This window comes from Notamacropus eugenii, chromosome X (genome assembly GCF_028372415.1).
Source record: "Notamacropus eugenii isolate mMacEug1 chromosome X, mMacEug1.pri_v2, whole genome shotgun sequence".
NCBI lineage: Eukaryota > Metazoa > Chordata > Mammalia > Diprotodontia > Macropodidae > Notamacropus > Notamacropus eugenii.
In genome coordinates, this window is record NC_092879.1 from 93,240,431 (window position 1) to 93,259,112 (window position 18,682).

Below are 18,682 nucleotides of genomic sequence, written 5' to 3' on the forward strand. Positions count from 1 at the left end.
AAAAATGTATCTGTTTTATTCTGTTCAATCATTTTACACAGCTCCTCACCCCTGAAAAAGCCAATGAACCTAATAGACATATGGCTGGAGAATCATTGAGAGACCCTTTGCCTGATCAATACTGGAGGAATGGATTGGAATTACAGCTAATGATGCCATCTCTACCTCAGGTGCAACAGTATTCTTTTCACTGATTAATATTTTGTAGGCATTTACATTCATTTTCTCCTCATAACGATTCCGAAAATTAGATAGGGAAGGTATTATAAGCCCCATTTTACAGATGAGGTAGGCAAAGAGGTCAAATGATTTACCCACAGTCACATCCCAGTGAGTGACAGAGTAGGAACTAGAGCTAAGATCTTCCGACCAAGTACACTATGGAGGGATGAAAGATTTAGCCACACCCCCTCCATGTCTCACATTTCAATGAATGGCTATGTACTTTGATTTGCAGGTCACATACAGCGTTAATGGCCTAGGATACATTCTGCTTGGCTCAGACACTATATGTATGTGCACTCCTGGGAAATTCTGTCTGAGTCTTCGTCCAAATCAAATATGGCTCCTCCTCCTAACTAGCTTATTGAGAAGCAGCCCCTAGCTGTGCAACCTAGGTGCTTTACTCTTGACAAGTATAGAAGGCATACTATCTCTAAGGCGCATATCTCAATAACAAATGGACAAAAATTTGACAGCACCATCACTCTAACAACAATACGTAACCAAAGTCCTCTTCAGTTCCTCTGAGAACTCTGGCTCTGGTTCCCCCACTACTTTTCCCAGGTTCAACACGGGGCCTTTTGAGTAATCAGTTAGGTAGATTATGGCCCCAAGTCCCACCAGTACAATACTGTACTCACAGGCTATACAAGAGGTACAGACCCAATCAATCAACCAGAATTGAGTGACGTGCCTGTTAAGCACCAGGCACTATGTTAAGGGAAATATGCAGTACCTGTCCTTAAAGAGCAAAGTATTTTAATTAAGAAACCAAAATAATGAAAAAAGGGAGAAATCAGTCAGTCTCTGTACTCCTAAGACAACTGAGTGCCATTTCCTACAGTTCCAGAGGTGGTGGATGGGGGAAAAAAATGAAGTGCTGGAGAAATTTACATGAGGGTAGAGACCCTATCCTGGGTCTGCCACATGTTACCTATATGACCTTGGGCAGTTTACCTAACCTTTCTGAGGCCTGGTTTCCTCGTACATAAAATGAGATTGGATCCAGTGACCTTTTAGCTCTGAATTGATCTTATAATACTGCCATTCTGCAATGCAGACAGATGGAGTGAGGATACAGTCAGTCATTTTACCATCTCCTTCTATGGCCAACACCAAAATCAGTCCTTTGTGACTGGATCACCTTGTACTACTAGCTTCTTCCACATAGAGCCAAGCTCCTGGGTTTCCATCTTTCCCAGTCTCTATAGCCCAAACGTGCAGAATGTAGCTTATCCACCATCTCTCGCTCAGGAGACCTATCTTTTGCCATTAGACTGATCAACTTGAACTCTCTAACCTATGGTAGCTCAGGAACCCCCTAGGGTGTCATCATCTTCTAGGTGTCATCATCTTCTGTTCCAAGTTTGTGCCTCCTCATGTAATTTGTCCTCAAGGCACAATTCCTACAGGATGATGAGCCTTCCCTAATAAAAGGAGCTCCCTCAACTCTTCTGGGCATTTGAGACAGTGTTAAAGGACAAATGTGAAATACGCAGGAGACGTTCATACTCTGAGGCATAGGCAAGGACAGGGGCCTGCTTCTCATTTCATTCCACGAACAACACTGGCTCAAATTCTTGTGGCTTCTTTATCTTTCTGAAAAATCTGTATTTCCACTCTGAGATCTAGTTTATTAATAGGAAATCAGCGGGATAAAAATATTTTTGAAATTTCAGTTTATTGAATTGAATATACATTTTCAGAGAGAAAATCATTTTTAGAGAAGTGGGTCTGGAGAGTGGAAAAAACCTCGGAAGATCTTGGTTTGAGTACTTGAGTACATGGACAGCACTACTCTCCATGTGGTCTTTCTTGGTCAAAGCATTTAACCAGCATAAGCCCAAGTTTCCTCAGCTGTAAAAATGGGGAACTACCACCTCCCCTGCCTGTTTCAGAGGATCCTTGGAGGAACAAATGAGAAACCAGACGCGATAGCAATTTTGAATCTGGAAAGCACTTCCCCCAGATAAATTGCAACGGTCATGACTATGATTTTCACTACAAAATTCACTAAGAATCAGATTTGGAATTTTGGGCTTAGAATATTGGCTTCTCACTAGAATGATTTTACTGTTTGTGTCTAGAAAGCCATTTAATGGAAAAGCAGGGAACAAAAAAGCATGATCTTAGCAGAAACACATTCAAAGTGTTAGCTTCTTTTTTCCAAATCAAAACGTGGCAACACAGAGCAAACTCATTTTGACTGGAAAGTTTATGGAAAGCCACCATATGTTTACCTTTAAATATTTAATGAGCTCCCCTGGAACCACTTTCGTGCCAGACTGTATGGCCTGACAATGACGGAAGAATTGGTGCACGTGCAGATCCTAGAAACCAGATGGAAAGAGCCATTTATCCTTCGGCACAAATCTATCGACTGCCCTTTGGTCCCATATCTGCCAAACAGGCTTCGCTAGGTGTCCCAAAGTTCAGCCTCTATAGCGACAAGTGCCTCTCTTTTCATCCATTTCCTCCAAGACCCTTGACCATAACAGATCTGTCTGCCTGCCTTCCTTCCCTCTCTTTGCTCCCTTTCCCCCCCTCTTTCTCTTGCTGAAGTCCTACTCTGTAGACAGCAGTATATCAAAAAAAAAATCACGTTGCCTTTTCATTTCACAAACTAAGTGGCCCTAGAAATAAACAATTCTCTAAACCCTCCATGGTGGGGAGGGGAGGTAAGAATGAAGGAATGGGGGTAGCAGAAATCAAATCCTCATTTAACCCAGGTCACTACTAAGTGGATTTCCATGGAGGACAGGGTACACCCAACAGGCTAAACTGTTTCCACCTCCTCCTAAGAACTATCCAGATGCATAGTCCCAATCTATTGCAGAGAGCCTGTGAAGAGGCAACCTTAGGCACTTTACTAGTCCATGGTTCAAGAATCCAGACAAGTCACTGTCTGGATACATGTGGCATTTGGAGGCCCTGTTCACTCAGAGTCCCCGTCAGACCAAAACCTCTCAAGCTTCCTGAACACCATGCTTGGCCAATACTGCTAAAACTCAGCCACTAAGTTCTTTTTCTCCAACACTAAGGTTGAAAGAATTCTGATTATCCACCTTACCTGAGTGTAGATAGTTGATTCTAAGTGTGTTTTAATCCTTAACAGAGGCTTTGCACCATCTACCCACTTAAAATCAATGTTCGATTGCTGTGAACAGAAAATAAGGCCTTGGGTTCATTTCATTTCATCACAGAGGCATACATATGAACAGTCCAAAACCCCTCTCTACATTTAAACATTTCTTCCTCTTTGGGTATAGTAGCTTCAGACAAAACTCAGTCCTGCATTTAGAATACGAGTGCCAAGCAAAGCTCCCTTCCGAAATAGCAACAGCAGCTAATGCAGCCTCCACAGAGAACAAAATGTCATTTCCTCCCCCTCAAAATATTGGCCTTATACACTTTCCATAACGATCCACTTTTAGAAGCAAATATTTTCCTACCCTTTTGGATTCTGTATCACCAAGGCCCAGGTAGCCAGGAGGAAGGTTGGCTGAGACGGGTAGCTGCTGTTCCACTGTGATTACTCTGCCGTCCTTCAGCAAAGGCACCCAGGCGAACCCAACTGCCAAGACATCAACCGATCATGAGCAACCCAACAGTCAACCCAATGAGTCCCAGGCCCGTATGTCTGGGGAAGAGGGAGAAGAGGAGGAGGAATTCAAGGACTGTGCACCCTATTTCTGAGGCTGTGCCTCATCTTTGCATAGAAAGAAGAACATTGGGGGGGGGTAGGCAGCACCCGAAAGCTGACATAACAAAGCTAAGTTATTTAGCTTGTTTCTCAATTTCTTGGTCATAGAATTTTAGAACTAGAAGGAAGATATTAAGGCCCTGAGGGCTTGACTGAATCCTATTCCACAAACATTTAAGCACCTACTATGGTAGGGAACATGATATGGTGGACAGAGTGAGGGTCTTGGAGTTAGGAAGAATTGTGTGACCCTGAGCATGGCCACTTAACCTCTCAGTGCTTTAGGAAGTTCTCAGAGACTGTCAATTAAAGATGCATCAAGAGTTCCCCATACCCAACGGGGCCAATACCCACAACACTTCCAAGTGCAGCCCAAACCATATTGAAATGCAATTGGAAAATATTTAACAAAATAAATTCAAATGCAATAACAATAGATAACACGACATTTAAAAACTAAGTCAATATGAAACCCACACAGATCCTTCTGTACAGATTAGTGGCTCCTATTTGTATCTGACACTACTGCCCTCCACAGTCTGGTCTAAGATAAGAAAATAAACAAAATGTACCAGGAACCGTGCTGAGTGCTGGGGATACCAAGGAAAAATCAAATAGAGAGACTGACTTCAAGGACCTATTGACATTTAGGAAGACCTGTGTGGAGTCAAGGAGGCTTCTGAAATAGACAGGCAAGGAAGGATAGTATCATAAACTCAGCTGTGTGGGTAGAGAGCAGGATGCAGAAGGCGGAGGTAATAATGGTGACTGGAGAGGGAGTTTAAGGGAAGAGTCACAGGTGATTCCAAGACTGGAAACTTGGTCACATGGTGAAGGATGGTGGTAGGGTCAACCAGAGAAGTGATGGATTTTAGGGAACTATAATGACAATGAGACCGAGTTGAGGCACACCCTCAAAGGGATCAAAGGAAAACGAAAAGGATCCATATGTACAAAAATACTCATAGCAGGCTTTTTTGTGGTGGCAAAGAATTAGAAATTGAAGGGATGCCCATCCATTGGGGAATGGTCGAACAAGGTATGGTGTATAAATGTGATGGAACACTATTGTGCTGTAAGAAATAAGGAAGGAGGTGGCTTCAGAAAACTTAGGAAGACATGTCTGAACTGATGCTAAGTGAAGTGAGCAGAATCAGGAGAACAAGTTATACAATAGCAGGAATATTGTGAAGATAATCAACTCAGAAAGATTTAATAACTCAACAAAATGACCCACCACAATTCCAAAGGACTCACGATCAAACATGCTGCCCTCTGCCTAGGAACTGATGCACTCAGAATGCACACTCAAGTATTTTTTCTTCTATTTCTTTCTTTCGCACTCTTTTTTAGAATATGGCCCATATGGAAATTTGTTTTGCATTATTATTATTTGTTAAGGAGTTTTGATTTTCTTGTCTTCTCAATGGCTGAGGAAGGGAGTAGTTAGGGTGAGTAAGTAGGGAGACAATTTAGAACTGAAAATAAAGTTTTAAAAAATTTAAAAGAAATACGAGTTTTATATTAGATATGTCGTACTTGGAATACCTACAATATTCCCAGCTGGAACTGTTCAGCAGGCAGTCAGTAATAAGGGACTGGTACAGTGTTCTGGGAGTGTTGGCTTTGTGGTTCAGAAGACATGGATTCTTATCCTGCCTATGACCTTACTACCTGTGTGATCCTGGACAAGTCACTTCATCTCCCTTGGCCTCAGTTTCCTTAGCTGTAAAATGAAGGAATTGATCTCAATGGCCTCTGAGTTTGCTTCCAGCTCTAGAGGTCTTCAGAGGCTGAATGACCACATCTCAGCACAGTAATGACTGTGCTGAGGTCCCTCCCAATTCTCCAATCTTGGGATTCTCTCGAAGGCAGGTGGTCACATCCTCAGGGTCACTTTTGACTCTGCCCACTGGTACAGCCCACTATATTCAGACAGTCAGTCACTATTCCTGCCTTTTCCAGCTCCACGGTCTCTTTCCCCTCTGCCTACTCCTTCCTTTTACTTCCCAGAATCCTTATCTTCCTTGGAGGTTCAGCTCAGGGGCCATTTCCTCAGCTGTTAGTGTTGTCCCTAGCTCTCATCTCTCTCCTGAACATTCTCCAGGTAGCTGCCAGACTGATATTCCTAAGACACAGGACCACGTCACCCTTCCAACCATCCACACAAACGCACTCCAACATCTCCCATGACTGCTAATTTATTGCTTCTAGGATAAAACCCAAACTCTTCAGCCCAGAATTTCAAGCCTTCCACCTCTTCTTCCACAGTTTTCTTTCTTATGAAAGTCTCTCTTCTACTCCATGCCAATCAAACTGGCCTCCAGATGAGGAGAGGCCAGATCTAGGATTTCCTCATACCTTCTTCACCACTTGGCATCTTTGAGAGTTACCCAGATCATTAAGAAATGAAGTACCTTACAAAGGGCCACCTACCCAGCATATGACAGAGGTAGAACTGGAACTCAGGTCTTTCTGATTCTAAGGCTGGTTCTTTGACCACTACAGCGCCCCCACCTCATCCCTGTACCATTCCTTTTTGTACAGCTCACCCCTTCCCTCCCCATGCTTTGATTTTCAGGAAATCCCTTCATATTTATTTGCACCTATGCTATGTCCTCCTAGAAGTATGGAAACTCCTTGAGGGCAAGAACTATTTTATTTTTTTATTATTCTCAGCTACCAGCAAAGTGTCTTACACAAAACAGCTAAGGGGTGCTACAGTGCACAGAGCACTAGGCTTGAAGTCATGAAGACCTGAGTTCAAATCCTGCCTTAGACACTTACTAGTTGTGTGATCCCGGATAAGTCATTTAACCTCTGTTTTCCTGTTTTTTATCTATAAAATGGGGATTATAATAGCACCTACCTCCCAAGGTTGTTGTAAGGATCAAATGTGATATATGTAAAGCTCTTAGCACAGTATCTGGCACAGAGTAGCTGTGTTGACATCATCATTATTATTACACAGTGAGTGTCTAATTAAAGTTTACTGAATTTCAGACTATCATCCCATCCCATTTTCATTATCTTTTAGACTGGCTAACCACCCCTAGTGGCTTCACCTGGTTCTTACATAGCCCCCACTGGCCTGGCTCCCCGAGAAATCCTAGGCAATTCGCTCTTCTATCGTGGGTACAAGCAACACATCCCCAGCCCTATTTCTTCCCCAACCCTCATCCCTATTTTAATTAGTACTCTGCATTCCAGGACCGCTGCAAAGGGGCTCCTCCCCTCCACCTCCTCTGCTACTCCCCAGTGCCTTTCAATCTCCATCTTCTCTGATGCTTTGCAGGAACAGAAGTCACTCGAGCAGGTGGATGATGAGCATGGTTGCACGTTCAGGCCAGGAGGGGGCAAAAACTAGCAGCAGGAAGGCCTGTTTGGGCAGGAGGCAGTGAAGGCTTGGCCCCGGGTGGGGGCTGGGAGCTAAAGTAAGCAGCTTTCGTTATGTTAGCTTTGATATAATTATTATATTAGTTATATTTAGAGAGTTCAGATCTCTCTCTTGTAGCCCTGTGAATGGTACAGTTTCAAAACTGTCCTAAGATGTCAAACAACACCCTGGAGAAAGGCCTGGGGACTCACTTTTTTCACCTCAAGTACTAATCACTGCTTTGTATCTTAATCCTTTTGTGAAAAGGCAAATGGGAGGTGGATGTGGAAAGCGCAGGGTTAGAGCTAGATTTCTCCCAACCAACAGGCATCTGTACTTCATGGAAGGGAACAGGATTTCTTCCCACACAGAGGAGATTGGCAGGTGAGCTGGCAGAATGCCGCCCGTCATTGGCCCTGTGCCTTCATTCTGCACCATCAACTTTCTCAAGAGCTCTCCCCACGACCCTGTTGGCCAGCTCCTGGAAAACTGCACCAAAGTTGAACTAAGCAAGCTACTGCCGTCTGTCCTTCTCAGGCTGAGGGGACGCTGCCTTTCCATTCTTCGCATTCTCTGGTTTTTGTGGGCCTAGAACTTAACTGTGTAAAAACAAGGCAAAGCCCACCCTGGATTGCAGTTGCGCACATGTGAGCTCTTTTGAAAGCCTACTTTGGGGCAGAGTCTTTGATCCATTTTCAGTGTGAGCTGCATGAGAGGCAGCACAGCTTCTTTCAGAGGCTTCATTGTTAATTCCAGAATCAGTCCTACTGCTTGCTCCCCAACGTGGCCCAGATGTCTTTCCCAGACTGCCAAGCGTCTGAAGCTCTCTGTACTAACAGCACTTTAAGGCTGGGTGGTTTTATGAGAAGTCTGGTCTGAAACGTGAGCCGAATATTCATGCAAAGACTCTGTCAAAGTAGTTAAGCCAAAGAGTTGACAAAGTGAGAAAAGTTTTCCAATCCAGAAAATATGAAAAATAAAGGAAAATGTCTCCTTTTGTCATTGGTTTTGTACTGTGAATTGGTCAGAGCAGTCAGGCCACGCCAAGGGACATTCAAAGTCAAAGGCTGGCTTAGAGGCCCTGTATGGAAACTCAGTAAGGAGGCAGGACCACAGTCCAGGGGTGGTTTCCTTCCTTAGCCAATTTCCAAGTCGGATGTGCTACTGAGGCCAGAACAGCAAGAAGCAGAATTACGTCTTAGAACTGAGGTGAATGTGCACTGGAACCAAGAGGAAGTTCTAGAAGCTTTATAGACTGAGTTAAGAGTTCAGTCTAGGCCTGATCTGCCTCCTGGTCTAGGTAGAGTACCTCAGAAAAGATAAACCTTGGAGATAGAAGACTAGATCTAGAACCACCAAGTTGGTGGGTTTATCCCTTGAACATTTAAGACTAATCCAGGCTTGCCCCATCCAAATCTCCCAAGGCAAGCTGGGTCCCTGGGATGAAGCTAGAATAGACATGCATTCTGGGATGCTTAGGGCAAGCTGGTTCACATGGGCTCCCAAGTCCTGCGCTGATATACCTCTAACACTCCATAGTATCCTGAGGGACCATTTTAATTATGACAACAACATGCATCTGTTTAGGTGCTTTGAAGTTCCTGTTGTAGTTCTGAAAATCCTGTCTCCAAGAGTCTGTCTATTCCCTAGCCATGCCCCTTCCTGCCTGGTAGGATTTGAACCCTGGTCTCCTGACAAGTCTGGCACTCTATCTGCTGCCCCAGGTTATTTCTCTCGCTAGGCAGCCTAACAAATCCTTTTCAGGCAATGCCTTCAGGATGGAGCCTGAGGTTAGACCATACCAACACATTCATTGTGGCTTCACTGCCAAGACCTGCTCTGTCTTATTGCTGCCCACTCCTTGTTAGTGCCAGTCAGTACTTATATCCTGCAGGCCCACAGATGCCCCTGGCACTAGAGTTAATTCCCTGTTCCACAATGAGGAGGACTGGAAAATTCTGGTTACCACATCACCTCCACTGAATGAATTAGCTCTACCCTTCAGTCCTCAATGTTTTAAAATGGCTGATTAGAAACAAAAGTACACTTCCCTGAGACACAGACTTAGAGGAACGTAGGAAGATTACTTTCTAGTCTGTCCGGTATTCCAAGGAGATGAGCAAGCGTTTCAAAGCCGTAATTTCAGGAGATATTTTAATCAAAAGAAAGCACCTCCCCCACTTAAGGAAAAAGAAACTACCTTTGCTCCTGGTGGGAGGAAGGAGGAGTACTATATTCCTAGAAGACACTTACTTGGAGTTTCCACAGTGTCCTGTTTCTTGGCTGTTCCCTTTGTGTTAATTTCACAACTAATGTGATAAAATGTGAAAAGCAAATGATGTTTCTGATGAAGGTGAATGGGAAGTTCAATTTTAATCTGAAAAGACACAAGACATCACACATGGCATTTTATTCCGATATTTCCGGGATCAAATTCCATACTGAATTCTTTTCATTAGGCTTTTTTTCATAATGGGCAGAAAGCACTCCCTGCCCAGGAGGCCAGATGGGCAATCCCAGGGTGTTTCACAACTTCTCAGACTATTTCACTTTGGCAATGTTGTACCCTAAGGCTATGGAGGCACCCCTGGCTTCTGTTATGCCAGCTTGGCAGGCTCCTTAAACACTAGGTGAAAAATACACAGACATCATTTATGCCCACCCTGTCAGAAGAACATTTGTCAGATCAAATCCGTGAAAAACAATGCCCCCTTGAATAAAGCAGGAAAGAGGCCACTTTTTGCTAATGTCTTTCTACCTCACCATAAATATGGAAAATTGTAAATAATCCTCTCATCTTGACAAAAAAATCACTATATTAATAGCCTACCAAATATAGCCCTTAAAGGTCTTCAAAAAGAACTTTTCTCTTAAGTAGATGAAAACTAATTATTAATCATCATACAGTGAGCATAACCATAATGCCTGTCTGAGAGAACCTCAAAGCATTTTATAGCCATGACCTCATTCACATTTGTAATACCTCTGAGGGGTAAAGAGGAGAAATATTCTCATCCTCACAAAACGTAACAGAGCTTGAGATCACAGCATGTTTTTATATTCTTTCTCTTCCTCTCTCTCCCCCTCCCTTCTTTCTGTCCCCCCTCCCCTCTCTTCCAATCCCTCCCTCTTCTCTCTTCCCCCTTCCTCCCCCCTCCTCTTCCTCTCTCCCCTTCTAGTCCACCTTCCTCTTCCCTCTCTCTCTCTGCCCCATCCCTCTCCCCATTTCCTCCCTTCTGTCTGTCTCTATCATTCTGTCTCTCTCTAGTGCTACTCTCTGTCTCCCTCCCTCCCCCTTTCTACCCCCTCCCTTTTCTCTCTCCCTATCCTTCTCTCTCTACCCCCTTCCTCCCCCATTCTCTCCCTCTCTCCCCCTATATTCCTCCTCCTTCTTCTGTCTCTCCCTTTGCCCCAACCCTCTTCCTACTCCCTCCCCCCTTCTTTCTCGCTAGCTCTCTCTACCTTCATCTTTCTCTTTCTGGCTCTCTGCCCCGCCCCACCCCACCCCCATTCTCCTCATCTTAAAAGATAATATTCCCCCAGAACAGCGCAGGGGAGTGTACGGGTGTTGGGTCTGGCTGGAAGTCCTGCCTCTGACATACAGTAGCTATGGAACCATGAGCAGGTTATATGACTTCTCTGGGTATCTCTTTCAGTTTTCCTCTCTGTGAAATGAAGGCTGGGATTCAGGAACTTACAAGGTCCCTTTCAGTTCTAAGTCTATTATATTATGAATAGTAATTACTACATGATCAATTTGTGATAAATAGTTATTAGTCACAAAAGTAATCTAAAGGCTCGGTTATACAGCTAGGTGGCCCACTCTCTACTTTCACATATATGGGCACAGGGCACAAGGCTGAAAATGCAGAGTTCTGTTCTCTTTAGTCCCCAGCTCATGTTCTTCTTGTGGGGAGGAGGGGAAAGTGGTAGAGTACCACCGTCTTAAGGAGCCATCTGAACCCTTGACTTACAAACTACCAAGGCAAACTTTAGGTATAACTGATTTCCTCTTTAGACTCATTTTGTTGCAACATTTAACCCATTGATCTGTTATACAGACGGGCTGTCTCCATGTAGAGAGAAACACAGGTTACCATCTCATGACAATGGTAGTGGGTGTTTACACATTCCCCTCCAGGAACCTGTGATCATGGCCTGAGAGATCAAGAGGGCAATGTGGCCTGGGACTGGGCTGGAGCCCACAGGGACGGGATGGATGAGTTTGGAGGAAGCTGGCCAGCTGTGGAGTGATCACAGACAAAGCTGGCCACAGAGACCCTGGCGGGCAGGTAGGAACAGAGCAGCTAAGCTTATACAGGCATGGAACTCAGAGATCCTGGGAGGAAGGAGGGGACCGGAATCGAGAGCATAGAAAAGACACCAAGAAATAGACAAAAATACCACAAAAACACCACCATTCAGCGACAGAAAAGGAGGCATGAAAGGAAGGCAGGCACAGGTGATGGAAACGCAAGGGAGGGAGACAGAGACAGATGTATGGCAAAGTGGACTCTCAGAAAGGAAGACAGATGCTGGGAGGGGGCTGCAGAGTCTCCCTTTTTTAATTTGATAAAATGCTGCAGCAATGGAATACATGCTAATGGCTTGAGTGCTAATGTACCTCCTTCTGCATGTAACTCAGAGCTATGGATGACTCCTAAATGGAAGGGGACTTGGCAGCCTTGGACTATGAAGCATTAGAGTTAGACCTGAGAGTGCCTCATCTGACCTGCTCTTCTTTTACACCCAAGGAAACCAAAGCCAAGGAAGGGAGTGGTTTGCCTAAAGGCACCCAGCCATCCAGCTACAGATGACACTGCCTCCTGGTGGAGAAATCGCTTCCTCTAGCTATTCTCCTGCTGTAGGGCTTGCAAGCAGAACCTCCACAGTTACTACCAAGGTTGGCCCGCACCCCTTTGATTTCCATAGACCATGCCTTCACGTCTGTGCGCGGCCTACCTGTTGGAAGAAGACAGTCTTACCTCATCGTAGAACTCTGGATTTTGGTTGTGATGGGAGACGATAGCAAAGGCATTTGTAACAAAAACAGACCCAGCAGGTTTTCCATAAATACACTGCAAAAGAAAGAAACACACTCACCAGCCTAATCTATACATTGTCCTTTCTGAGGCTGCATGTGATGAAAGGGTCTGGGGCCAGAGGGACAAAGGAAAGCATCCGGCACCCCAATCGGCCAGGAAAGTGAGGCTCAGTCCAGATCGCTGTGCTCCAAAGATCTGGCAAACTGGCTAACTAAGGAAGAAGGTCTGGAACTATCCACTAAAAAAGAATTCCGAGCCTGGTCACAAGCAGATGCTGGCTACCTCTTAGTGGCTGATGGGAAAACATTCCAATGATTAGGCAAGCGTTCTTCTTTCAGCTTAGTTAATCAATAGGATGGCTCAACCAAAGAAACAGACAGTCCAACAGTTCGGGCCCAAAGGAACTCCCACCCAACATCCAGGCCAGGGGCTTAATTCCTCTTATTCTGCAGGTTGTCTACTACGAAGGGCTGGCTGTCTATTTCTCTAGCTCTGTGTGAGTCTTTTACCTTCCTAGGCCTAACACAGGACTATTCTTCTATCAGTCTGCCTTCCTTTTCAAAAGCCTGATTAAGTTGATGCCCTGGATTTCAGAGATGGCTTTGGAGGGAACAATGATCCAAGAATTAAAAGGCACAGATAAGTGAGGCACAAAAGGCAGGCACACTCGCCTTTTGCCCATGATACTATCATAAACTCTGGCTGGTCAAAAGACAAGATGACCTTGGACCTGGGCATAAAAGGCAGTGCAACAGCAGAATGAGGTAAATCAAGACGCTATAGACAATTATCATCACTGAATTCTCCCACAAGGCTAACAAGTCACAGGAGAATTTTGAAATCTTTACATGTCTTGCTCTGCATGATCCTCCCCCTTTGCCTTATGGGGCCAGTGAATGAACACTCACTGTTGACCTCTTGGAGAGTAAAGGGAAATCAACGCACCTTCAGAGCACTAGCATCACTTTCATCTGAATCCCGGAATTCCACGCAGACAGCAATGTTCCTCGCCTAGGAAAGATTATTCGCAAAGATTATTTCGAAAGAAGCCACATACCTGAGGGCTTGAACTTTTCAAACCAAGGCTAAATGATTACTCACTTTGGCAAATGTCTTCTGGCTATCATACTTTAAGTGGAGAGGATATACATACAGGTGGTTTTTGTAAACTGTAAATGGATAACAATATTTTGCCACTTCAGGAACAAACTCTTCAACTTCCACAGCGAAATTCTGAGAATTCTTCACAAAAGGTTTCACGGGCACATAGGAAGCAGTGACACAATCTAAGAGGAAAAACAGATAAGCCAGGTAAGGGTCACACACCAGGTTAACTGTGGCCCACGTCCAAATCTAAACAAATGACCTACAAATAAATACATTAAGCTCTCCAAGTAACTGCTCAAAAGGCTGAATTCTAAGTGACATCCTGCAAATTAGAAAAGGAAAGCAGCTACTACAGAAACTCAAGAGGCCAGGAGAAGCGAATGTGATGCCGGTCTAGGCCTGATCACTCCCTATTCTCAACACTGACTGCGGAGGGTAATTGACTACAACACAAATTGCCATTTTAACATTCAACTGTGTGAAGAAATCTACTCTTTCTTCCTCCTGGTTGCAATTTAGCTTTCATTGAATTTTTTTTTACTGGCAGCAGCAGCAGAGTAAGAGTAGGTTTCCATTGCCAATGAGCTCATGGCAAGCAACTCAAAAAGGTAATTGGGTTGGAAGTGTGATTTTTTTCACCTGTGAGACAATGGAAAACTTCTGAAATGTCATTCTTAAGATATTCAACCAAAAACAAAATGTCCAGTCCAGAAAAGGGATTCCACAGAGCAACAGGCAAGTTCAGTAATACAAGTTATGAAGAAGCAACCATTAGACCACAGAAGAAAATTCCGTGTGCCGTGAGATGGAGAATGAGAATAGATATATAGCTGGAAAGTGATAACGAAGATGTGCTTTGGAAAACTGACTCTCCTCCCTTTTCCATCCATCCAGAGGTGGCAACAAAATGTAGCTGGGGAAGCCTTCCCCTCGGGCAAGAGCAACTTGACCATTTTATCACACAATCTTTGGACTTCACTTACTAGATGAATTAACTCAGCTGTGCTGGAATATAGAACATTAGAGCTGCCAAGGACCTTGGGGATCTAACCCAACCCTCTCATTTTACACAGTAGAAGACTGGGCCAGAAAGGGAACAGACTTGCCCAAGACCCAAAAGATCATTTTGTAATAGCCACTATTGTTTTATATTGCACAACGAAGAGAATGTGGTGACTGTGATGTACTATAAGGCAAAAAAGTTATTTTTAATATTACATATGAGAGTTCTTACTTGAGAAATCTGGTGGTACACATTCAATTACAATGTTTAACTGGCCAGGAATGATCTGTAACTTGGTCTTCTCTGGCCTGGGTATAAAAGGAAACATATGTTAGTCTTTAAGTTGTGAATATGAAATATATTAGGAATATTATTCTCAATCCTGAGAAGAATGTCTAATATTCCTCAAATATTCCTCAAACTTCTTTTTAAATAAAATGAAAATGCATATACTTTAGTAAGCTAGCCCACTTACTTCTTATATTCAGAAAGCAACTTGAGAATATCTTCACTAGAGAGCTTGCTGCTGTCTTGTTTATAGAAAGGAGAAAATCTCCCCTCTAGATCCAGAGAGCCTTGAGTATCTTTGAAGATTGGCCTTAAAGAACAACAAAAGGTTTTTTCAGTATCCTAAAATATTCATAAGCAAACTGAAATTCAGAGCTATTTCTCTAAATTCAATCTTCAAGGAATCCTTCTATATCGAGTGTCTGGGAAAGACTCGGGTAAGTTGTGCCACTATGGCTGAGAATATAAAGTGTCCAGGGGGAAAACCTTTGAATGATGATAATGATAACAACGATAATTGTTTAATAACAGCTAGCATTTATTTAAAGTTTACAAAGCACTTTACTGTGATTTCATTTTTATCCTCAAAACAACCCTATGAGGTTATCCCCATTTTACAGGTGAGAAAACTGAGGCAAAGAGAGATGAAGTGACCTTGCCTGAGTCACACAGCTAGTAAATGTCTGAGGTATGGTTTGAAATCAGATCTTCCTGCCTCCAAAGTCTTAACACTCTATCCACTGTGCTACCCAGCCACCTTTGAAGGCTTGGTCAGAACTTAACAACTGCAAATGCCTTTAAGGGGGCTTCCTTTGATTTTCAGTCAATATGTAGGTCCAGTCACACTTCTTTCACGTTTGAACCAATCCTTTAGCAAGGATTCCAGCTGCTCCTGATAACCAAAGCTACTTATGGGAAGATGGAACACATATAAGTGGCAAAAAAGAAATTGCATGCCCCATAACAAAGTAGGGGGATGGCAGTGGGAGATGGGAATGGGGCCGTGAGAATAAAAGTTTAGTTTGAGCTTTAAAAGCTTTTCAAATGTTTTGCTGCCCTGTCCAACACAGAGGAATCAGAAGTCAAGTTTGTGTATCTGCGCTCAGGAACTTTTTGTGAGAGCACTGCACAACGTGGCTCCCACTTCCGAACATGACCTTGACCCCTACAATGGCTGCCTAGCACCAACCTAAGCTGCCCTCTACCACCTACCTCCCTGGCTTTTACTTTCTTTCGATCTGAAAAATGAGAACAATGAGACTTTTCATCCAGTAACGTGCTCCACATTTTGAGAGCCTCCAGTGAAAGAGCTGAGTTTAAATAATGAAAGGAAAGCAAGCTCATTTAGGCAGCTTTTTTCTCCAATCTGCATTGCAACCAGAACCCTAGACTTGCCAGAATTAATTGAATTATTCACAACAAGCTGCCCTTCCCCAGATGAGTCAGGGAACTGGACAGCCCACCTGTTGTTCAGTCATTTTTCAGTGATGTCTAACTCTTTATGACCCCATTTGGGGTTTTCTTGGCAAAGACACTGAAGTGGTTTGCCATTTCCTCCTCCAGCTTTTTACAGATGAGAAAACTGAGGCAAACATGGTTAAGTGACTTGCCCAGGGTAACATAGCCAGTAAGTGTTTAAGGCCAGATTTGAACTCAGGAAAATGAGCCTTCTTGACTTCAGGACCAGCGCTCTAGCCACTGTGCTATCTAGCTGTCCTGGACAGCCAATACCACTGGGCAAGCTGGGAGCTGGGTTAGACCCCATACTGCAAGGAGGAAATGCACATAAGCCTTAATTTGTCAGAATCTTTCAATAAAAAGCAATCACCTGAGCCATGTGTGGCCCATGCCCCCCGCATCCCTTCCTAAAGTCATGACACCATCCCTTAATTAGGCATGCACATCAAACGAGCACAGTTTCTGGAATGTTTTTTTTTATAAAAAAAAAAAAAAAGTACTCCCAGAAGCCAGCCAGCTCCCTGTAAGGGCAATAATACCAGCAGCGCACAATGACTCGAGTTTGTTCATTTTCTGACTCAGATTTTTTCTCTTCCCTTGGCTGTCAGTGTTCTCTCTCCCTTCTCCCTCCTTCTCCAATGAACATGTGCCCAACCTATCTGTTTGGATATGGTAGATAACAATGATGAGAACTCCGATCTTTATATGTAACTTAAAAAGTTTGCCAAGAACTTTATAATCATGATCTCATTTGGTCTTCACAACAACCCTGTAAGACAGGTACAATTATTATCCCCATTTTACAGATGAAGAAACCAAGGCAAACTGACTGACTTGCGCAAGGTCACACAGTAAGTCTCTGAGACAGGATTTGACCTTAGATTTTCTTCACCCTAAGCCCAGGACTCTATTTACCTCTGTGAATTCACTCTGTGCCACCTAGCCGCCTAGTAGAAGGGATCTCCTGGAAAAGAGGAGGTGTTCTTCATTTTGTCTTTGTATACCTAACACAGTGCTTTGCACATAGTAGGTACTCAATAAATGCTCACTGAACTATGTCTTCAGACATGCAAGTAGGAAAGATGTCACTGAAATGTTCTCAGATTAAGAGATATATTAAATGGGATATATCAGAACAGAAAGCCTTGAAGTGAGAAAGATCTGGGTTTGAGTCTTACCTCTATACATACTGCCTGTGTGACCCTGGGCAAGTCATTTAACATTTAAGCATCCCAGGCAACATTATAAGACTATACATTACAGACAAACTGACCTTCTAGATCAGTGGAAGGAGTTTTCTACATCAATGCAAAGGTCCAAACAAGAACAACACTGCAGAGACACCACAGTGCACCCAGCACTAGGACTGGAGTCTGAAAGAGCAGAGTTCAAATCTGGCCTCAGTCATGTCCTGGGTGTGTGACCCTGGGCAAGTCACAACCTTTATATCAGTTTCCTCAACTATAAAATTGGAGTAAGAGAACTTACCTCCCATGGTTGTGAGGATCAAACGAAATTTGTAACACAGCAATTGTCACATAGTAGGCACCATAGAAATGCTTATTCCCTTGCCTTCTACCCCAACCTTGAGTCAAAATGGGAAAATTTCCTAAATAAAGAATTAGAGGGGACTTAGTAGGCCCCTTTTTTTTATAAGAAAAAGAACACTTACACTCCAAATTTCCCATCTATTGAGAATAAGAAAAATTCCCTGCTATATATCTCCATATGAACTCAATTCAACTCAACAAGTGAAACATCTTGTTGCCACACCACCTCCCCCAGAAGAATGTAAGCTTCTGTATGGCAACTTTTTATTTTTATATCCCTCAGGCCCATGGTTGTACCTTGCATATCATACATGCTTGGTGGATTGCACAGAATCCCAGCATAAAGACCAAAAGGATGAGAATTCAACATCTACAGACCTGGCAGCCCAAGCAAAGGGCATCCGGTACCGTCCAAGCCTGCTGCACACTTGCCTGGCTGCCTTATGCACCTTCTGGGCAGTCTAAGGGAAGAAACGGAAGAAGTATGATGGCAATTGCCATTCAGTTCGGCTGCCATGTGACTCAGAACAAGCTGCTCTCTACATCATCCCCAATGAAGCCAAGGAGCCCACTGTTTACATTTCCTTAAGAAACACATCAAAAGCCCAGGGATCTGCCAGGATAGGATTGTGAAAGACCTTCCCAGCCATATTTTCAGCTGGCTTATGCTTATTTCTTTTTGAAAAATTTTGAAAAATTTTGAAAAATTAATCAGACTGGAGCAGCCTGCACAGGAAACATGTGACCTCAAAGAAAGAGGCCCATGGTCAATTCCCAGGATAAAGAGTAATGTGTCAAAGGGTTACCATGCCTACAAGGTGACAAAAGCAAGAGAAGGGCAGCAAAGGGGAGAGAGGAGGGACAAAGCTATTGTCCACCTCCTGTCCCAAAGGACAACGTGGAAATCTGGCCCATTTCAATGTGATGGGA

The 18,682-nt window shown here is 43.7% G+C and overlaps 1 protein-coding gene across 2 annotated transcripts in view; it reads right to left on the minus strand.

The window, feature by feature from the left end:
- Window positions 1–18,682, minus strand: part of DOCK11 (dedicator of cytokinesis 11) — a 193,572-nt gene that overhangs the window by 88,096 nt on the left and 86,794 nt on the right. For both annotated transcript variants that reach the window (XM_072625882.1, XM_072625880.1), the window contains exons 14-23: window positions 18,131–18,213; window positions 14,932–15,054; window positions 14,688–14,764; window positions 13,448–13,632; window positions 13,292–13,357; window positions 12,287–12,379; window positions 9,555–9,678; window positions 3,675–3,796; window positions 3,293–3,379; window positions 2,463–2,552 (exon numbers count right to left, since the gene is read on the minus strand). In XM_072625882.1, coding sequence (XP_072481983.1) covers window positions 2,463–2,552; window positions 3,293–3,379; window positions 3,675–3,796; window positions 9,555–9,678; window positions 12,287–12,379; window positions 13,292–13,357; window positions 13,448–13,632; window positions 14,688–14,764; window positions 14,932–15,054; window positions 18,131–18,213 — 1,050 coding nt within the window. The remainder of the gene's footprint in view (window positions 1–2,462; window positions 2,553–3,292; window positions 3,380–3,674; window positions 3,797–9,554; window positions 9,679–12,286; window positions 12,380–13,291; window positions 13,358–13,447; window positions 13,633–14,687; window positions 14,765–14,931; window positions 15,055–18,130; window positions 18,214–18,682) is intronic.